At 47.6% G+C, this 19,525-nt stretch overlaps 1 protein-coding gene across 1 annotated transcript in view; it reads right to left on the reverse strand.

The window, feature by feature from the left end:
* The window catches only part of LOC115416020 (WD repeat-containing protein 7-like), a gene marked incomplete at its 5' end in the record, with an annotated part of 65,044 nt that overhangs the window by 41,599 nt on the left and 3,920 nt on the right, over positions 1–19,525 (reverse strand). The window contains 14 exon segments of the mRNA XM_030129719.1: positions 845–1,041; positions 5,242–5,535; positions 7,202–7,435; positions 8,616–8,698; positions 8,701–8,812; positions 8,814–8,830; positions 10,523–10,718; positions 14,872–14,936; positions 14,939–15,091; positions 16,796–16,928; positions 17,848–17,963; positions 18,403–18,550; positions 18,648–18,721; positions 18,724–18,749. Of these exon segments, the coding sequence (XP_029985579.1) occupies positions 845–1,041; positions 5,242–5,535; positions 7,202–7,435; positions 8,616–8,698; positions 8,701–8,812; positions 8,814–8,830; positions 10,523–10,718; positions 14,872–14,936; positions 14,939–15,091; positions 16,796–16,928; positions 17,848–17,963; positions 18,403–18,550; positions 18,648–18,721; positions 18,724–18,749 (1,848 nt within the window).

The raw sequence follows: 19,525 nt of genomic DNA on the forward strand, positions 1-19,525 counted from the left end.
CAGCCGCCAATGGTTACTAAAATGGGGATGTGTTTACTTGCTCAAGGTCACTGTCTCACAGTGCTGCCACTGCTCATGTCTGCCAATACGCACTTCAAAATTCCCGTTTTTTTGGGTCACCCTGTACTTGTACAGGGTGACCCAAAGCTGGGTACTGGGTACCTGTACTTTTACAGGGTGACCATAGTAACCATTGGCGGCTGTGAGAGAATTGTTCAGTAACCGTGTGATCTCAAGATTCTGTAACATTCCCTGGCCCCCTAGATCGCCAGATTTGTCCGTTTGTGATTTTTTCTTGTGGGGCTATCTCAGAGTAAAGTGTACACGACTGGACCAAGAACTGTGGATGAGTTCAAACACAGAATTCAGGATGAAATTCCCAGTATCCCAGCTGAGATGTTGCAGCGGTCAATGAGGAATCTCAACAGCAGATTTCAAGAATGCATTTGTACAGGAGGACGCCATCTACAGGAAGGAATTTTTAAAAAATGAAAATTCCATCATTGTTTCTTAAATGGCATGGTTTAAGGTTTCAATTACTATGAATAAAATATTTTTCTTCCATCACTCTTTGTTTTATTGGATTGTTAAAAAGTTCCCCTTTTTTGTGTCACCCTGTGTGTATGTGTGTGTGTATATATATATATATATATATATATATATATATATTAATAATTTATTTATTTATTTTCTCACCTGGCCGATGCCTTCTTCAAGTGTTCTTCTATATTTATTTATTTATTTATTTATTTTCTCACCTGGCCGGTGCCTTCTTCAAGTGTTCTTCTATATTTATTTATTTATTTATTTATTTATTTATTTATTTATTTATTTATTTTCTCACCTGGCCGGTGCCTTCTTCATGTGTTCTCCTACAAAGGTAGCGTTGGTCATGCCCATCAGAGTGTTGGCCAATGAGATGACAGACAGCAGGTGTTGTGTGGTCACTGCTCTGGACACTCCATACGTCCCCTTCCCTACGATGTCCGACAGAGACAACTTCCTGCCTGTGGCCAGAGACAGCTGACGCAGCAAAGACTCCTGGGAAACAGAGGACAGGTAGAGTTAACTCTAAACACACAGGACAGGTAGAGTTAGGGTTAGGGTCAGTGTTAGCGGTAACCCTAGCGTTAGGTTCAGGGTTAGGGGTGACCCTAGCGTTAGGTTCAGGGTTAGGGGTGACCCTGTGGCTCAGTTGGTCATCCACTGACCCAAAGATCAACAGTTCAAATCCTGGCTCAGACTGTCCAACTGTCTGGCAGAGGCCGCCTACTGGTGTGTGTGTTTGTGTGCATGTGTGTGTGTGTGTGTGAATGGGAGGCACTGGTGGGGCACCATGAAGGTGTAGAACCATGCACTATAGAAGTGCAGTCCATCCATCCATTATCTTTTGCTTCTTCTGGGGCCGGGTCGCGGGGGTAACAGTCTAACCAGGGATGCCCAGACTTCCCTCTCCCCAGACTCCTCCTCCAGCTCTTCCGGGGGGACCCCGAGGCATTCCCAGGCCAGCCGAGAGACATAGTCTCTCCAGCGTGTCCTGGGTCTTCCCCGAGGTCTCCTCCCAGTGGGACATGCCCAGAACACCTCCCCAGGGAGGCGTCCAGGAGGCATCCGAAATAGATGCCCAAGCCACCTCAGCCGGCCCCTCTCAATGCGGAGGAGCAGCGGCTCTACTCCGAGCTCCTCCCTGGTGACCGAGCTCCTCACCCTATTCCTAAGGGTGCACCCAGCCACCCTGCGGAGGAAACTCATTTCGACCGCTTGTATTCGGGATCTTGTCCTTTTGGTCCTGACCCAAAGCTCATGAACATAGGTGAGGGTAGGAACGTAGATTGACCGGTAAATCAAGAGCTTCTCCTCTCGGCTCAGCTCCTTCTTCACCACAACAGACCGGTACAGCGACCGCATCACTGCAGACGCTGCACTGATCCGTCTGTCAATCTCACGCTCCATCCTTTCCTCACTCGTGAACAAGACCCTGAGATACTTAAATTCCTCCACTTGGGGCAAAGACTCTCCACTGACCCGGAGAGGGCAGACCACCTTTTTCTGGTTGAGAACCATGGCCTCGGATTTGGAGGTGCTGATCCTCATCCTGCTCGCTTCACACTCGGCTGCAAACTGCCCCAGGACACGCTGAAGGTCCAGGTTGGATGAGGCCAACAGGACAACGTCATCTGCAAAAAGCAGAGACGAAATCCTGTGGTCCCCAAACCGGACCCCCTCCGGCCCTGGCTGCGCCTAGAAATTCTGTCCATAAAAATTATGAACAGAACCGGTGACAAAGGGCAGCCCTGCCGGAGTCCAACATGCACCTGGAACAGGTCTGACTTACTGCCAGCAATGCGAACCAGGCTCCTGCTTTGGTCACACAAGGACCGGACTGCCCTTAGCAAAGGGCCATGGACCCCATACTCCCGAAGCACCCCCCACAGGATACCATGAGGGACAAGGTTGAACGCCTTCTCCAGATCCACAAAACACATGTGGACTGGTTGGGCAAACTCCCATGAACCCTAGAGCACCCGATGGAGAGTATAGAGCTGGTCCAGTGTTCCGCGATCGGGACGAAAACCGCATTGTTCCTCCTGGATCCGAGGTTCGGCTATCGGTCGGATCCTCCTCCCCAGTACCCTGGAATAGACTTCCCCCGGGAGGCTGAGGAGTGTGATCCCCCTGTGGTTGGAGCACATCCTCCGGTCCCCCTTCTTAATAAGGGGGACCACCACCCCAGTCTGCCGGTCCAGAGGTACTGTCCCCGACTGCCACACGATGTTACAGAGACGTGTCAGCCAAGACAGTCCCTGCACATCCAGAGACTTAAGGTACTCAGGGCGAATCTCATCCACCCCCGGAGCCCTGCCACCGAGGACCTTGCCAACCACCTCGGTGACTTCAGCTTGGGTGATGTACGAGTCCACCTCTGACACCTCAACCTCTGCTTCCTCCATGGAAGACGTGACAGTGGGATTGAGGAGATTATCAAAATATTCCTTCTACCATCCGACAACATCCCTAGTCAAGGTCAGCAGCTCCCCAGTTCCACTGTAAACAGTGTTGGTGGTGCACTGCTTTCTCCTCCTTAGGCGCCGCATGGTTTGCCAGAATTTCCTCGAGGCCGACCGATAGTCCTTCTCCATGGTCTCCCCAAACTCCACCCAGACCCGAGTTTTTGCCTCCACAACCGCTTGGGCTGCTGCACGCCTGGCCTTCCGGTACCCATCAGCTGCCTCGGGAGTCCCACGGGCCAACAAGGCTCGATAAGACTCCTTCTTCAGCTTGACGGCATCCCTTACTTCCGGGGTCCACCACCGGGTTCGGGGATTGCTGCCATGACAGGCACCGGAGACCCTGCGACCACAGCTCCGAGCAGCCGCTTTGACAATGGAAGTGGAGAACATGGTCCATTCGGACTCAATGTCCCCAGCCTCCCCCGGGATCTGGGAGAAGCTCTGCCGGAGGTGGGAGTTGAAGACCGCACTGACATCGAGCTCTGCCAGACATTCCCAACAGACCCTAACAACACGTTTGGGCCTGCCGAGTCGGTCCGGTTTCCTCCTTTGCCAGCGGATCCAACTCACCACCAGGTGGTGATCAGTTGACAGCTCCGCCCCTCTCTTTACCCGAGTGTCCAAAACACGCGGCCGGAGGTCTGATGACACAAAAACAAAGTCGATCATCGACCTCCGACCTAGGGTGTCCTGGTGCCAAGTGCACTTATGGACATCCTTGTGTTCGAACATGGTGTTTGTTCTGGACAAACTGTGACGAGCACAGAAGTCCAATAACAAAACACCACTCAGGTTCAGATCAGGGAGGCCGTTCCTCCCAATCACCCCCCTCCAGGTCTCACTGTCGTTGCCCACATGGGCATTGAAGTCACCCAGGAGAACAATGGAGTCCCCAGTCGGAGCACCATCCAGCACCCCTCCCAGGGACTCCAAGAAGGCTTGGTACTCTGCACTGCTGTTCGGCCCGTAGGCCGAAACAACAGTGAGGCACCAGTCCCCGACCCGAAGGCACAGGTACGCGACCCTCTCGTTCACCGGGGTGAACTCCAACACATGGCGGCTGAGCTGAGGGGCTATGAGCAAGCCCACACCAGCCCACTGCCTCTCACCGTGGGCAACGCCAGAGAAGTGGAGAGTCCAGCCCCTCTGGAGGGGTTGGGTTCCAGAGCCCAAGGTGAGTGTGGAGGTGAGCCCCACTATATCTAGACAGTATCTCTCAACCTCCCTCACAAGCTCCGGCTCCTCCCCCCAAGTGAAGTGACATTCCATGTCCCAAGAGCTAGACTCTGTGTCCGGGGATCAGGTTGTCGGGCCCCCTGCTGTTGACTGCCACCCAATCCACACTGCACCCAGCCCCTATGATTCCCTTGGTGGGTGGTGAGTCCACTGGAGGGCGGGCCCACATCGCTCCTTCGGGCTGGGCCCGGCCAGACCCTGTGGGCATAGGCCCGGCCACCGGCCATCAGCCACTCGCATTCGAGCCCCAACCCCAGGCCTGGCTCCAGGGTGGGACCCCGGCTGCACCATACCGGGCGACGTCATGTTCTTGAGTTGTTTCATTTTCATAAGGGCTTCTGAACTGCTCTTAGTCTGGCCCGTCACCCAGGACCTGTTTGCCTTGGGAGACCCTACCAGGGGCATAAAGCCCCTGACAACATAGCTCCTGGATCGCCAAGGCTGATCAGTGGCCCTGCCCTGTGGGCCCCCCCCCACGCCAAGGAGGTTATGTTTTTGCCAGGGTTTGTTTGTTTGTTTGTCTGTCTGTTAGTGTGCAACATAACTCAAAAAGTTATGGACAGATTTTGATGAAATTTTCAGGGTTTGTTGGAAATGGGCCCCCCTGTGGGCCCCCCCACCCCCGATCACCACCAAAATTTAATCATTTCTTCCTTATCCCATTTCCAACAAACCCTGAAAATTTCATCAAAATCTGTCCATAACTTTTTGAGTTATGTTGCACACTAACGGACAGACAAACAAACAGACAAACAAACAAACAAACAAACCCTGGCAAAAACATAACCTCCTTGGCGGAGGTAATATTGCAATGCAATGTAAGGTAATCTAACCCCCCCCCCTCCCCCCATGGTCCCAGGTCCACAGCATCCCCCCCCTCCCCTACAGTCCACGGCGTCCCCCCTCCCCTCCAATCCTACATACCTTAAATGTGGGCAGCATCAGGGACATGGGACATGTGACCCCCCCCCCCCCCACACACACACACACATACCTTAAAGGTGGGCAGCATCAGGGACATGTGCCCCCCCCTGGAGATGAGTCCAAAGGAGATGGGGCAGTGCGGTCTGAGCATGCCCAGTCGGTCCATGCAGATGTTGTCCAGCTGCAGGTTGAGTCCCCAGGCGTGCAGACAGGACATGAACAGTTTGGCCGTGTCCATGGTCAGGTTGTACTCCAGCAGACTCAGACTCTTAGACTTCTCCTCACGCCTCCTCTGCTCCTCCTCCTCCTCCTCGTCTTCGTCCAACAGGTGCTCCTTTATCGTCTCCTTCATGGTCTCCTTCACCTGGGGACCACAGAAGGGTAGGGTTGTGCCGCGTTTCCACTTAGTGGAACCAGCTCGACTCGGTTCGGCTCGACTCAGTATTCCTGGAGACCGTTTCCATTACAAGATACTACAGACTTTACAGTACCTGGATGCGGCGCGTTACTTCCGTGTCGTCTGTTCAGAGAGTTGCTGATAAACTCACTCGTTGCGTGTTGTCTCGTCTGAATTTTTACGTCGGCCACCAAAGACTGAATCTCCTCGACGAACCATGGTGTAGTTTTGGACTGTTCTCACGTGGATTAATGTATTGCTATATTTACTGTCCACTTCCGCATCTATTTCTGTGACCAATCAGTGGTCTGCAGTGTTTACACGTCACGTTTTAGTATCTGGTCCCCAGTCCTGGAACCTCAGCGGAGGTGAGACCAAAAAAGTAGTACCGGGTACCAGATTCCAGGTCCTTTTTCGTAATGGAAACGCAAAAAAGGCCGAGCCGAGTCGAGTCGAGCCGATACCACGTAGTGGAAACGGGGCATTAGAGTTAGGGTTAGGGTTCCAGCTGTATGATGGGAAATGTAGGCTGGTGGATTTCAAACAGGGCTGTCGGACTCCAGTCTGTCACATGTTCATCATAGAATCTGTGAAACGGTTTGAATTCTGTTTCCTTGTACATTTGTTCGATCAAACGTCAGTATTTGATCTGGGCATCTGTTGACTACCTGCCTCATACAGTATGTCCCTCTGTCCTTCTGCAGAGTTTACACCAGTTCTGTCAAACTCATGTCAGTTCAGTTCCACATTCAGTTAAATTTAATCTGCAGTGGACCCAAACAGAAAAATAACAGAATAATATAGAAATAATGTCAAGTCCAAACTTTTCTGTTATACAGTGAAAAAAGTAAATTTGCATTATGAACAGGTTTACATCTATAAACTATCCTTTCAAAAGATGTGAATAACATGAACAAACTGAAAAAAAATCAGTGTAATTTTTACACTATTCTGCCTCAGTTTATCATTTCCACATGTTCATTATAACGTACAGATCACAGTGGATCTACAAACACACAAAACATTTAATAACAGAGAATATTGGTAAAATTGTACTTATTCTCTTAAGATATTTCAGGTTGTTCATATTTGTTCGGGTTATTCACATTTTTTGCAAAATTATACTTTGTTTTGGTGTAAATAGATGAAAATATTTACATTTACAAACAGAAGCTTGTGGAATTGGCATTATTTCTGTGTTATTATGATAGTATTTGACTGTTCTGACCCATTTGAGATTGAACTGGTCTGAATGTGGAACCTGAACTAAGAGGATTGTTCATATCTTCAGTGTAATTTTTGCATTTCACAAATTCATCCCAGGGTCAGACTGGACCCTTTGGTGGACCGGACTGGACCCTTTGGTGGGCTGGATTTGGGCCCTGGGCCGCATGTTTGACACCTGTGGTCTACTCATTCCTTTCTTTTCCAGTTCTGCTTCAAACCCACTCAGTATCAGTTTAACCCTTTAAATCCACTCAGTACTTTTCAGGGTACTGGAGTACCTACTCTAAATACTCGATTACACCCATAAATGTTCCTGTCATTTGATCCACGGGGCAGTTCCTGCAGTGGTCCCTCCCCCACCTATCCAGTCTATTGGTTTGATTGACAGGTGCCTGGAGGTTCTGACCTGTTTGAAGATCTTGTTGGCCAGGAAGGACCCCCCCTTGTCGGCCCCCGCCTGGCTCTTCTGCAGGGTCTCTGGGGACACCAGGGTGGGATTGGGCCGCTGCGCCTCCTCCGTCAGCAGCTGGATGATCACCGCCTCCACGTCGAAGAACAGGATGTGCATGTCCGGGTCTGTCACGTTGGTCTTCATGGCCTGCACCACCAGGGCATTGTGGGAGTATTTGGGCAGGTTACCCTGGAAACGACACAATAGACGGAGAGACGTGTTAGTGGATGACTTTGACTGAGTTTGGAGGAACATTCAGGTGTGTTTGACAGGGAACAGGAACAGAAACAGGAACAAGAACAGGAACAGGGTTAGGGTTACTGACCATGTGTGATCTCCTTCAGAGCTCCAATCATGTTCTCAGTCAGAGAAAACAAACCCAGTGTCAGACCTAAGTTCATTTATTTTTAAAAGTGGGACGTGACCCTGATTTAACTGCAGAACCAGTGGTCCAGAAACAGCACAGTTCAATAAGTCAGAACCTTTAACTATTCATGACACATGCATGAAATGTTCAGGAGGTTTCCTGAGGAAAGACACACCTTTAACTTCTGCAAAAGAAAAGATTCAAGAACATCTGAAAAGAGCTAGAAAGAACATCCACCGATTAAAGAACATCTGCAGATTAAAAAACATTCACTGCTGTTCATATATTCATGCACATTCCACCTTTAATTCTGTTCATATATTCATTCCACCTTTAATTCAGTTCATATATTCACGCACATTCCAACTTTAATTCTGTTCATATATTCATTCCACCTTTAATTCAGTTCATATATTCATTCCACCTTTAATTCTGTTCATATATTCATTCCTCCTTTAATTCACTTCATATATTCATGCACATTCCACCTTTAAGTCTGTTCATATATTTATTCCACCTTTAATTCTGTTCATATATTAATTCCACCTTTAATTCAGTTCATATATTCATGCACATTCCACCTTTAATTCTGTTCATATATTCATTCCACCTTTAATTCTGTTCATATATTCATTCCACCTTTAATTCAGTTCATATATTCATGCACATTCCACCTTTAATTCTGTTCATATATTCATTCCACCTTTAATTCAGTTCATATATTCACGCACATTCCACCTTTAATTCTGTTCATATATTCATTCCACCTTTAATTCAGTTCATATATTCACGCACATTCCACCTTTAATTCAGTTCATATATTCATGCACATTCCGCCTTTAATTCTGTTCATATATTCATTCCGCCTTTAATTCTGTTCATATATTCATTCCACCTTTAATTCTGTTCCCATCTCTGCAGTGTCAGCTGGAACAGGAAGTGGATTTGGACGCTACAGACACATTGTGGGCGTGTCATGGGCGGGCTGTGGGCGGTTCCTACCTTGTCTGCGTTGTCAGTTGCCAGCAGGTTGGTTGCCAGTGTCTGCAGTTTGTGCGTTGCCATGTTCTTCAGTGCTGCCAGGCTCGCCTCGTCATGGCCTGTTTCAGATTGACGGCTGAGTGGCTCAGAGCGTCCACAGTGGACGGAGCCACTTCATCACAGGCGTTCAGGATCTCCACCGCAGTGATGCCCATGACGCCAGCGGTCCAACGCACCTGAACACAACACCGCAACAACAACACACAACAACAGGTACGGTTAGGGTTAGGGTCCATCGCACTTGAACACACAGGTCTGAGTCCGTCCCTGAACCCTGAACCCTGAGTCTGACCCAGGTCTGAGTCTGACCCTGAACTTTGAGTCCATCTACTCTGAGATCAGAAACTCAGAGTTTTTGGTTCCACAGCTCATTTGATGGACTCACAGTAGTTTGACCTGGAGTTAAACACCACAGCTGGAAAAAGACAACATCAACGGAGCAACGATTGGACCAGTCACCATGGCAACGGGGTTCTGTGGTTTTAGGGATAGGGTCTAATTTCAGGGGTTCTGGTTCTGTGGTTTTAGGGTTAGGGTTCCCTCAGTGCCCTCTGCTGTTCAGTAGCAGCATCATCAATCTGAATAAGTAGAGGAGGTGCAGAGGAGGTGCAGAGAAGGTGCAGAGGAGGTGAGTGTGAAATGAAGGAGGTGAGTTTACTGAGAACATGGACATGGAATAGATCTAATACAGGAAGTGAGGTCACTGACCATATGAAGAGGAGGAGGAGGAAGAGGAGGAGGAGGAGGAGGTGGTTTTGGACTGACTCTGCCGTCTGCTGGTGTAACCTGACACCACACACACCTGCACACACAGTTCACCTCCACCAGAATGAACAGACCCTAAACCAAGTGGGTTAGGGTCAGTTCATTCTGGGTTAGGGTCAGTTCATTCTGGGTTAGGGTCTGTTCATTCTGGGTTAGGGTCTGTTCATTCTGGGTTAGGGTCAGTTCATTCTGGGTTAGGGTCAGTTCACTCTGGGTTAGGGTCAGTTCATTCTGGGTTAGGGTCTGTTCATTCTGGGTTAGGGTCTGTTCATTCTGGGTTAGGGTCAGTTCATTCTGGGTTAGGGTCAGTTCACTCTGGGTTAGGGTCAGTTCATTCTGGGTTAGGGTCTGTTCATTCTGGGTTAGGGGTTCCACCAGTACAGGGCAGTCAGTCCAAACCTGCATGACAGCGGAGGAAGGAAGAAGAAAAAACACCTGAGATGGGAGCACAACCCTAACCCTAACCCACATGTGTTTGGGTCCAGCTGAGCCCTATTTAACACCGCTGGACATATCAGGGTTAGGGTTAGGCTCAGTCTAAACTCACCTGGGTCAAGGTTAGGGTTAGTCCAAACCCCTCTTACCTGGGTTAGGGTTAGTCTAAACTCACTTGGGTTCGGATCAGGGTTAGTTTTAGTCCAAACTCAACTATGTCGATCTGGGTCAGGGTTAGTCTTAATCTAAACTCACCTGTGTCCATCTGGGTCAGGGCTAGTCTTAGTCTAAACTCACCTGGGTTAGGGTCAGGGTTAGTCTTAGTCTAAACTCACCTGGGTCTGGGTTAGTCTTAGTCCTAGTCTAAACTCACCTGTGTCCATCAGGGTTAGGGTTAGTCTTAGTCCTGGCCTAAACTCATCTGTGTCCATCAGTCTTAGTCTTGGTCTAAACTCACCTGTGTCCATCAGTCTTAGTCTTAGTCCTGGTCTAAGCTCACCTGTGTCCATCAGGGTTAGTCCTGGTCTAAACTCACCTGGGTTAGTCCTGGTCTAAACTCACTTGTGTCCATCTGGGGTTAGTCTTAGTCTAAATTCACCTGGGTCTGGGTCAGTCTTAGCCCTGGTCTAAACTCACCTGGGTCAGTCTTAGTCCTGGTCTAAACTCACCTGTGTCCATCTGCCAGACGTACACAGACCCGTCAGAACACCCCACCACCAGGTAGTCGTCTGCAGGACGCCACTTGATCACCTGGATGGGGAACAGGTGTCTGGACGCCAGCATGATGCACTTCCGCTCCCTGAGACTGAGCAGACCCACCGAGTGGTCCGAGGCAACGGAACACACGCAATGTTGGACCCGAGTCTAAAAGAGAAGAGTCAGGGTTAAACTAGAGTCAGGTTTAAACTAGAGTCTGAAAGAACATGAGTCAGGTTTAAACTAGAGTCAGAAAGAACATGAGTCAGGTTTAAACTACAGTCAGGTTTAAACTAGAGTCTGAAAGAACATGAGTCAGGTTTAAACTACAGTCAGGTTTAAACTAGAGTCAGGCTTAAACTAGAGTCTGAAAGAACGTGAGTCAGGTTTAAACTAGAGTCAGGTTTAAACTAGAGTCTGAAAGAACATGAGTCAGGTTTAAACTACAGTCAGGTTTAAACTAGAGTCTGAAAGAACATGAGTCAGGTTTAAACTAGAGTCAGGTTTAAACTAGAGTCTGAAAGAACATGAGTCAGGTTTAAACTAGAGTCAGGTTTAAACTAGAGTCTGAAAGAACATGAGTCAGGTTTAAACTAGAGTCAGGTTTAAACTAGAGTCTGAAAGAACATGAGTCAGGTTTAAACTAGAGTCTGAAAGAACATGAGTCAGGTTTAAACTAGAGTCAGGTTTAAACTAGAGTCTGAAAGAACATGAGTCAGGTTTAAACTAGAGTCAGGTTTAAACTAGAGTCTGAAAGACATGAGTCAGGTTTTAAACTACAGTCAGGTTTAAACTAGAGTCTGAAAGAACATTAGTCAGGTTTAAACTAGAGTCAGGTTTAAACTAGAGTCTGAAAGAACATGAGTCAGGTTTAAACTACAGTCAGGTTTAAACTAGAGTCTGAAAGAACATGAGTCAGGTTAAACTACAGTCAGGTTTAAACTAGAACATGAGTCAGGTTTAAACTAGAGTCAGGTTTAAACTAGAGTCTGAAAGAACATGAGTCAGGTTTAAACTAGAGTCTGAAAGAACATGAGTCAGGTTTAAACTAGAGTCTGAAAGAACATGAGTCAGGTTTAAACTAGTCAGGTTTAAACTAGAGTCTGAAAGAACATGAGTCAGGTTTAAACTAGAGTCAGGTTTAAACTACAGTCTGAAAGAACATGAGTCAGGTTTTAAACTACAGTCAGGTTTAAACTAGAGTCAGGTTTAAACTAGAGTCTGAAAGAACATGAGTCAGGTTTAAACTAGAGTAAGGTTTAAACTAGAGTCTGAAAGAACATGAGTCAGGTTTAAACTACAGTCAGGTTTAAACTAGAGTCTGAAAGAACATGAGTCAGGTTTAAACTAGAGTAAGGTTTAAACTAGAGTCTGAAAGAACATGAGTCAGGTTTAAACTACAGTCAGGTTTAAACTAGAGTCAGGTTTAAACTAGAGTCTGAAAGAACATGAGTCAAGTTTAAACTAGAGTAAGGTTTAAACTAGAGTCTGAAAGAACATGAGTCAGGTTTAAACTACAGTCAGGTTTAAACTAGAGTCTGAAAGAACATGAGTCAGGTTTAAACTAGAGTAAGGTTTAAACTAGAGTCTGAAAGAACATGAGTCAGGTTTAAACTACAGTCAGGTTTAAACTAGAGTCTGAAAGAACATGAGTCAGGTTTAAACTAGAGTAAGGTTTAAACTAGAGTATGAAAGAACATGAGTCAGGTTTAAACTACAGTCAGGTTTAAACTAGAGTCTGAAAGAACATGAGTCAGGTTTAAACTAGAGTAAGGTTTAAACTAGAGTCTGAAAGAACATGAGTCAGGTTTAAACTACAGTCAGGTTTAAACTAGAGTCAGGTTTAACTAGAGTCTGAAAGAACATGAGTCAGGTTTAACTAGAGTAAGGTTTAAACTAGAGTCTGAAAGAACATGAGTCAGGTTTAAACTACAGTCAGGTTTAAACTAGAGTCAGGTTTAAACTAGAGTCTGAAAGAACATGAATCAGGTTTAAACTAGAGTCAGGTTTAAACTAGAGTCTGAAAGAACATGAGTCAGGTTTAAACTAGAGTCAGGTTTAAACTAGAGTCTGAAAGAACATGAGTCAGGTTTAAACTACAGTCAGGTTTAAACTAGAGTCTGAAAGAACATGAGTCAGGTTTAAACTACAGTCAGGTTTAAACTAGAGTCTGAAAGAACATGAGTCAGGTTTAAACTACAGTCAGGTTTAAACTAGAGTCTGAAAGAACATGAGTCAGGTTTAAACTACAGTCAGGTTTAAACTACAGTCAGGTTTAAACTAGAGTCTGAAAGAACATGAGTCAGGTTTAAACTACAGTCAGGTTTAAACTAGAGTCTGAAAGAACATGAGTCAGGTTTAAACTACAGTCAGGTTTAAACTAGAGTCAGGTTTAAACTAGAGTCTGAAAGAACATGAGTCAGGTTTAAACTACAGTCAGGTTTAAACTAGAGTCTGAAAGAACATGAGTCAGGTTTAAACTACAGTCAGGTTTAAACTAGAGTCTGAAAGAACATGAGTCAGGTTTAAACTACAGTCAGGTTTAAACTAGAGTAAGGTTTAAACTAGAGTCTGAAAGAACATGAGTCAGGTTTAAACTAGAGTCAGGTTTAAACTAGAGTCTGAAAGAACATGAATCAGGTTAAACTAGAGTCAGGGTTAAACTAGAGTCAGGTTTAAACTAGAGTCAGGTTTAAACTAGGGTCTGAAAGAACATGAGTCAGGTTTAAACTACAGTCAGGTTTAAACTAGAGTCTGAAAGAACATGAGTCAGGGTTAAACTAGAGTCAGGTTTAAACTAGAGTCTGAAAGAACATGAGTCAGGTTTAAACTAGAGTCAGGTTTAAACTAGTGTCTGAGAGAACATGAATCAGGTTTAAACTAGAGTCAGGTTTAAACTAGTGTCTGAAAGAACATGAGTCAGGTTTAAACTAGAGTCAGGTTTAAACTAGTGTCTGAAAGAACATGAGTCAGGTTTAAAATAGAGTCTGAGAGAACATGAGTCAGGTTTAAACTAGAGTCAGGTTTAAACTAGAGTCAGGTTAAAACTAGTGTCTGGAAGAACATGAGTCAGGTTTAAACTAGAGTCAGGTTAAAACTAGTGTCTGAAAGAACATGAGTCAGGTTTAAACTAGAGTCAGGTTTAAACTAGTGTCTGAAAGAACATAAGTCAGGTTTAAACTAGAGTCAGGTTTAAACTAGAGTCTGAAAGAACACGGGTCAGGTTTAAACTAGAGTCAGGTTTAAACTAGAGTCAGGTTAAAACTAGTGTCTGAAAGAACATGAGTCAGGTTTAAAGAGAGTCAGGTTTAAACTAGTGTCTGAAAGAACATAAGTCAGGTTTAAACTAGAGTCAGGTTTAAACTAGAGTCTGAAAGAACACGGGTCAGGTTTAAAGGTGCTGCAGAGTTTCATTTCCCAGTGTGTCCTCAGTTCTGTCCATCCTCTGTCATACCTCAGTTTCATTGGTCTGTCAGTCTGTCTGTCAGTACTCAGCTGAATCTGTTGCATTATGGTGAACTGCATTGTGGGAAACAGAGGCTAATGCTGCTGCTGCAGGCATAACCTCCATTTACCACAATGCACGTCGAAACTGTTCAGTGTAGTACAACAGATTCAGGTCAGTAATGACAGACAGATGAACAGATCAATGAAACTGAGGATGGACAGAACTGAGGACACACTGGAAATGAAAGTCTGCGGCACCTTTAAACCAGAGTCTGAAAAACACCAGTCAGATTTAAACCACAGTCTGTTCAATGTGTTCAATGTGTTCAATGTGTCTGATCTGAACTCAGTGTTTTTCCAACTCAGTTATTTTCCACAATCATAGACTTGTTAGTGTTTGGTTCGTTAGTGAAGTGTTAATTAAATGAGGATGTGAAAGGTCAACGTCATCATAATAGTATTGATGGCGTTACCATGGCAACAACACACACTGCCTTAATTCACCTAAATGTCACTGAAACCATGTGACCCTGGATTTAGACTGAGACGACTGCAGCATTTAGACTGAGACGAAAGGACGACTGAGACTAAAGGACGACTGTGGTTACTGAGACAACTGAGACAACTGGGAGAACGAGGAGACCGAGGCCACTGCAGCGACTGCCTGAGTAACCACAGTCAAACATTTTAATTAAAGGGCGCGCACACACATACAACACACACACACCTGCAGACCACACACACACACCACAACACACACACACACACACATACACATACACATACCCTGCAGACATTCATATCCTCTTAAAGTCCGGCTGCAGATGTTCATATCCATGCAAACTCATAAACTGTGTCCTGACTCTTAACTCACGCTGCAGTTCTCTGGTGGTACGATCAGCTGGCTGATCTCTCCTCCGTGGACACAGAAAATGTGTTCATTTCTCCAGTGAAAATGTCCCAGACGATGACAGAGAAGTCCACTCCTCCAGACACCAGAGAGCGCTGGTCGTACCTGGGGGACACCTGGTATGGGTACAGCACGCACGTCACCTTATTCCTGTGGCCACGGAGGGTCCGATGGGGGGGCCACCCTGAGGGAGGGGCCAAAGGAACCACAGTTAACATCTGTACACATGAGGGTCTGATGGGGGTGGGGCACCCTGAGGGAGGGCCAAAGGAACCACTGTTAACAGTCTGTACACATGAGGTCACATGACTTCCATCAGAGCGTCCTGGTTAGATGTGGTTCAACAGCTGAACCTGAACCAGGTCCAGCTGACTCAGAGCAGGACTGATGGGTCCAGGGTTCTATGAGGATACAGAACCAGGGTTCTACTGAGGACAAAGAACCAGGGTCCTACTGAGGGTACAGAACCAGGGTTCTACTGAGGACACAGAACCAGGGTTCTACTAAGGACACAGAACCAGGGTTCTACTGAGGATATAGAACCAGGGTTCTACTGAGGACACAGAACCAGGGTTCTACTAAGGACACAGAACCAGGGTTCTACTGAGGGTACAGAACCAGGGTTCTACTGAGGACACAGAACCAGGGTTCTACTGAGGGTACAGAACCAGGGTTCTACTGAGGACACAGAACCAGGGTTCTACTAAGGACACAGAACCAGGGTTCTACTGAGGATATAGAACCAGGGTTCTACTGAGGGTACAGAACCAGGGTTCTACTGAAGATACAGAACCAGGGTTCTACTAAGGACACAGAACCAGGGTTCTACTGAGGATATAGAACCAGGGTTCTACTGAGGGTACAGAACCAGGGTTCTACTGAAGATACAGAACCAGGGTTCTACTGAGGGTACAGAACCAGGATTCTGCTGAGGGTACAGAACCAGGGTTCTACTGAGGATACATTACACCCACATGGATGAATGTAAAAAAAAAAAAAATGTCTGTCATGTTTTCATCAGTACAGAAAACGACAATGAAATGACTTTAGCTAAACGTAAGGATTAGGACGACTGAACGACCTCTAACAGGGATGCCCCCTGTCCTCCCGTTAATGTATGTGCAGGGGTTCTACCTCTGCGGAGCATGTGCGGTGGTTCTACCTCTGCGGAGCATGTGCGATGGTTCTACTCTGCGGAGCATGTGCGATGGTTCTACCTCTGCGGAGCATGTGCGATGGTTCTACCTCTACAGGCATGTGCAGTGGTTCTGCCTCTACAGAGCATGTGCAGTGGTTCTACCTCTGCAGAGCATGTGCGGTGGTTCTACCTCTACGGAGCATGTGCGGTGGTTCTACCTCTGCGGAGCATGTGCGGTGGTTCTACCTCTGTGGAGCATGTGCGATGGTTCTACCTGTACAGAGCATGTGCGGTGGTTCTACCTCTGCGGAGCATGTGCGGTGGTTCTACCTCTGCGGAGCATGTGCGGTGGTTCTACCTCTACGGAGCATGTGTGATGGTTCTACCTCTACAGAGCATGTGCGGTGGTTCTACCTCTACAGAGCATGTGCGATGGTTCTACCTCTACGGAGCATGTGCGATGGTTCTACCTCTACAGAGCATGTGCGGTGGTTCTACCTCTACAGAGCATGTGCGGTGGTTCTACCTCTACGGAGCATGTGCGATGGTTCTACCTCTACGGAGCATGTGCGGTGGTTCTACCTCTACAGAGCATGTGCAGTGGTTCTACCTCTGCAGAGCATGTGCAGTGGTTCTACCTCTATAGAGCATGTGCAGTGGTTCTACCTCTACAGAGCATGTGCGGTGGTTCTACCTCTACAGAGCATGTGCGGTGGTTCTACCTCTGCGGAGCATGTGCGGTGGTTCTACCTCTGCGGAGCATGTGCTCCCCCTGCAGCAGCTGGACGATGGCAGTCTGAGTGGCAGGAACTAAGATGATGCTGCCGTCTTCTCGACCACAAACCAGTCGACCCTGAGACGGAATGTAGACGCTGGCGGTCACCTGAAAGAGAAAGACAAACCAGTGACACCCACTGGACTGGGGACCTGTGGTTGGGTTAGGGTTAGAGTGGAGCCTCACCTTGATGGGCTGGTCTTTAGGGTTAGGGTGGAGCCTCACCTTGATGGGCTGGTCTTTAGGGTTAGTGTTAGGGTGGAGCCTCACCTTGATGGGCTGGTCTTTAGGATTAGGATTAGGGTGGAGCCTCACCTTGATGGGCTGGTCTATAGGGTTAGGGTTAGGGAGGAGCCTCACCTTGATGGGCTGGTCTTTAGGGTTAGGGTGGAGCCTCACCTTGATGGGCTGGTCTTTAGGGTTAGGGTGGAGCCTCACCTTGATGGGCTGGTCTTTAGGGTTAGTGTTAGGGTGGAGCCTCACCTTGATGGGTTGGTCTCTAGGGTTAGGATTTGAGTGGAGCCTCACCTTGATGGGTTGGTCTCTAGGGCTAGGATTTGGGTGGAGCCTCACCTTGATGGGCTCGTCTTTAGGGTTAAGGTTAGTGTTAGGGTGGAGCCTCACCTTGATGGGCTGGTCTTTAGGGTTAGGGTTAGCGTTAGGGTGGAGCCTCACCTTGATGGGTTGGTCTCTAGGGTTAGGATTTGGGTGGAGCCTCACCTTGATGGGCTGGTCTTTAGGATTAGGATTAGTGTTAGGGTGGAGCCTCACCTTGATGGGCTGGTCTTTAGGGTTAGGGTGGAGCCTCACCTTATTGGGCTGGTCTTTAGGGTTAGGGTGGAGCCTCACCTTGATGGGCTGGTCTTTAGGGTTAGAGTGGAACTCACCTTGATGGGCTGGTCTTTAGGGTTAGGGTTAGGGTGGAGCCTCACCTTGATGGGCTGGTCTTTAGGGTTAGGGTTAGTGATAGGGCGGAGCCTCACATTGATGGGCTGGTCTTTAGGGTCAGGGTTAGGGTGGAGCCTACCTTGATGGGCTGGTCTTTTCCTTGTAGAACACTCAGCTGGTCGATGATCCCTGCAGACACTGGGACCAGTTTATCAAAGGCCTCCTGCAGACTGATGGAGGACCAGACCTGCAGATCTGAGGACCACAAACACACTGAGCCAGGTAGGGTTTGATCCAGCATCCACCCACGCATCTGTGTTTGCGTCTGCATCTGTGTCTGCATCTGTGTATGCATCTCCATCTGTGCCTGCGTCTGCATCTGTGTCTGCATCTGTCTATGTCTGTGTCTGCATCTGCATCTGTGTGATCAGCGTCTGCATCTGTGTCTGCATCTGCGCCTGTGTCTGCATCTGTGCCTGTGTGCATCTACATCTGTGTCTGCATCTGCTTTGCATCTGTCTGCATCTACGTCTGCATCTGCATCTGTGTCTACATCTGTGTCAGCATCTGCGTCTGCATCTGTGTCTACATCTGTGTCTGCATCTGCGTCTGCATCTGTGTCTGCATCTGTGTCTTCCTCTGTGTCTGCATCTGTGTCTTGACTCTGTCTGTGTCTGTGTTCTTCTATAATTACCGACAGTGGTGGTCTGTGGTTGTTCAGAGCAGGTGTCTGGGATGCTCCACAGCGACAGTCGTCCTGCAGAGTCTCCCTGGATCAGCAGTTTGTGGAAGGGTTCCCTCCGTCCGAAGAAGAACCGAGTCACAGGAGGACAGATGAGCAGCTGGAGGACAAACAGAAGAAGACACAAGAACAACAGGAGGACAGATGAACAGCTGGGTTATGGTTAGGGATAGGACCAGGGTTGGGGTTAGACTGACCTGTTTGTCAGAGCGGTCTGCGATGCTGTAGACCAGAGGAGGAACAGAACCATCCTGGGTTTTACCAACGTCATGCGGAAGTGTTCACTGGCAGAAACACAACTGAAACACATTCAACACTGTTAGTGTTGACTGGCAGAAACACAACTGAAACACATTCAACACTGTTAGTGTTGACTGGCAGAAACACAACTGAAACACATTCAACACTGTTAGTGTTCACTGGCAGAAACACAACTGAAACACATTTAACACTGTTAGTGTTCACTGGCAGAAACACAACTGAAACACATTTAACAGTAACATGAGTGTGAAGTTACACACACACACACACACACACACAGACAGCTGAAACACATTGTACATAAACATAACCCAGCTAAGCTAACAGAGCAAAGATAACCCAACTAAGCTAACCCAGCTCTGCTAACCCAACTAAGCTAACCCAGCTCAGCTAGCGGGCTAAGCTAACCCAGCTCAGCTAACCGGGCTAAGCTAACGGGCTAAGCTAACTCAGCTCAGTAAAACCCAGCTAAGCTAACACAGCTCAGCTAGCGGGCTAAGCTAACTCAGCTCAGCTAACCCAGCTCAGCTAACCGGGCTAAGCTAACTCAGCTCAGCAAACCCAGCTAAGCTAACCCAGCTCAGCTAGCGGGCTAAGCTAACCCAGCTCAGCTAACCCAGCTCAGCTAACCGGGCTAAGCTAACAGGGCTAAGCTAACTCAGCTCAGTAAAACCCAGCTCAGCTAGCGGGCTAAGCTAACCCAGCTCAGCTAACCCAGCTCAGCCAACCCAGCTCAGCTAACCGGGCTAAGCTAACTCAGCTCAGCAAACCCAGCTAAGCTAACCCAGCTCAGCTAGCGGGCTAAGCTAACCCA

This window comes from Sphaeramia orbicularis, unplaced genomic scaffold (genome assembly GCF_902148855.1).
Source record: "Sphaeramia orbicularis unplaced genomic scaffold, fSphaOr1.1, whole genome shotgun sequence".
Lineage (NCBI taxonomy): Eukaryota > Metazoa > Chordata > Actinopteri > Kurtiformes > Apogonidae > Sphaeramia > Sphaeramia orbicularis.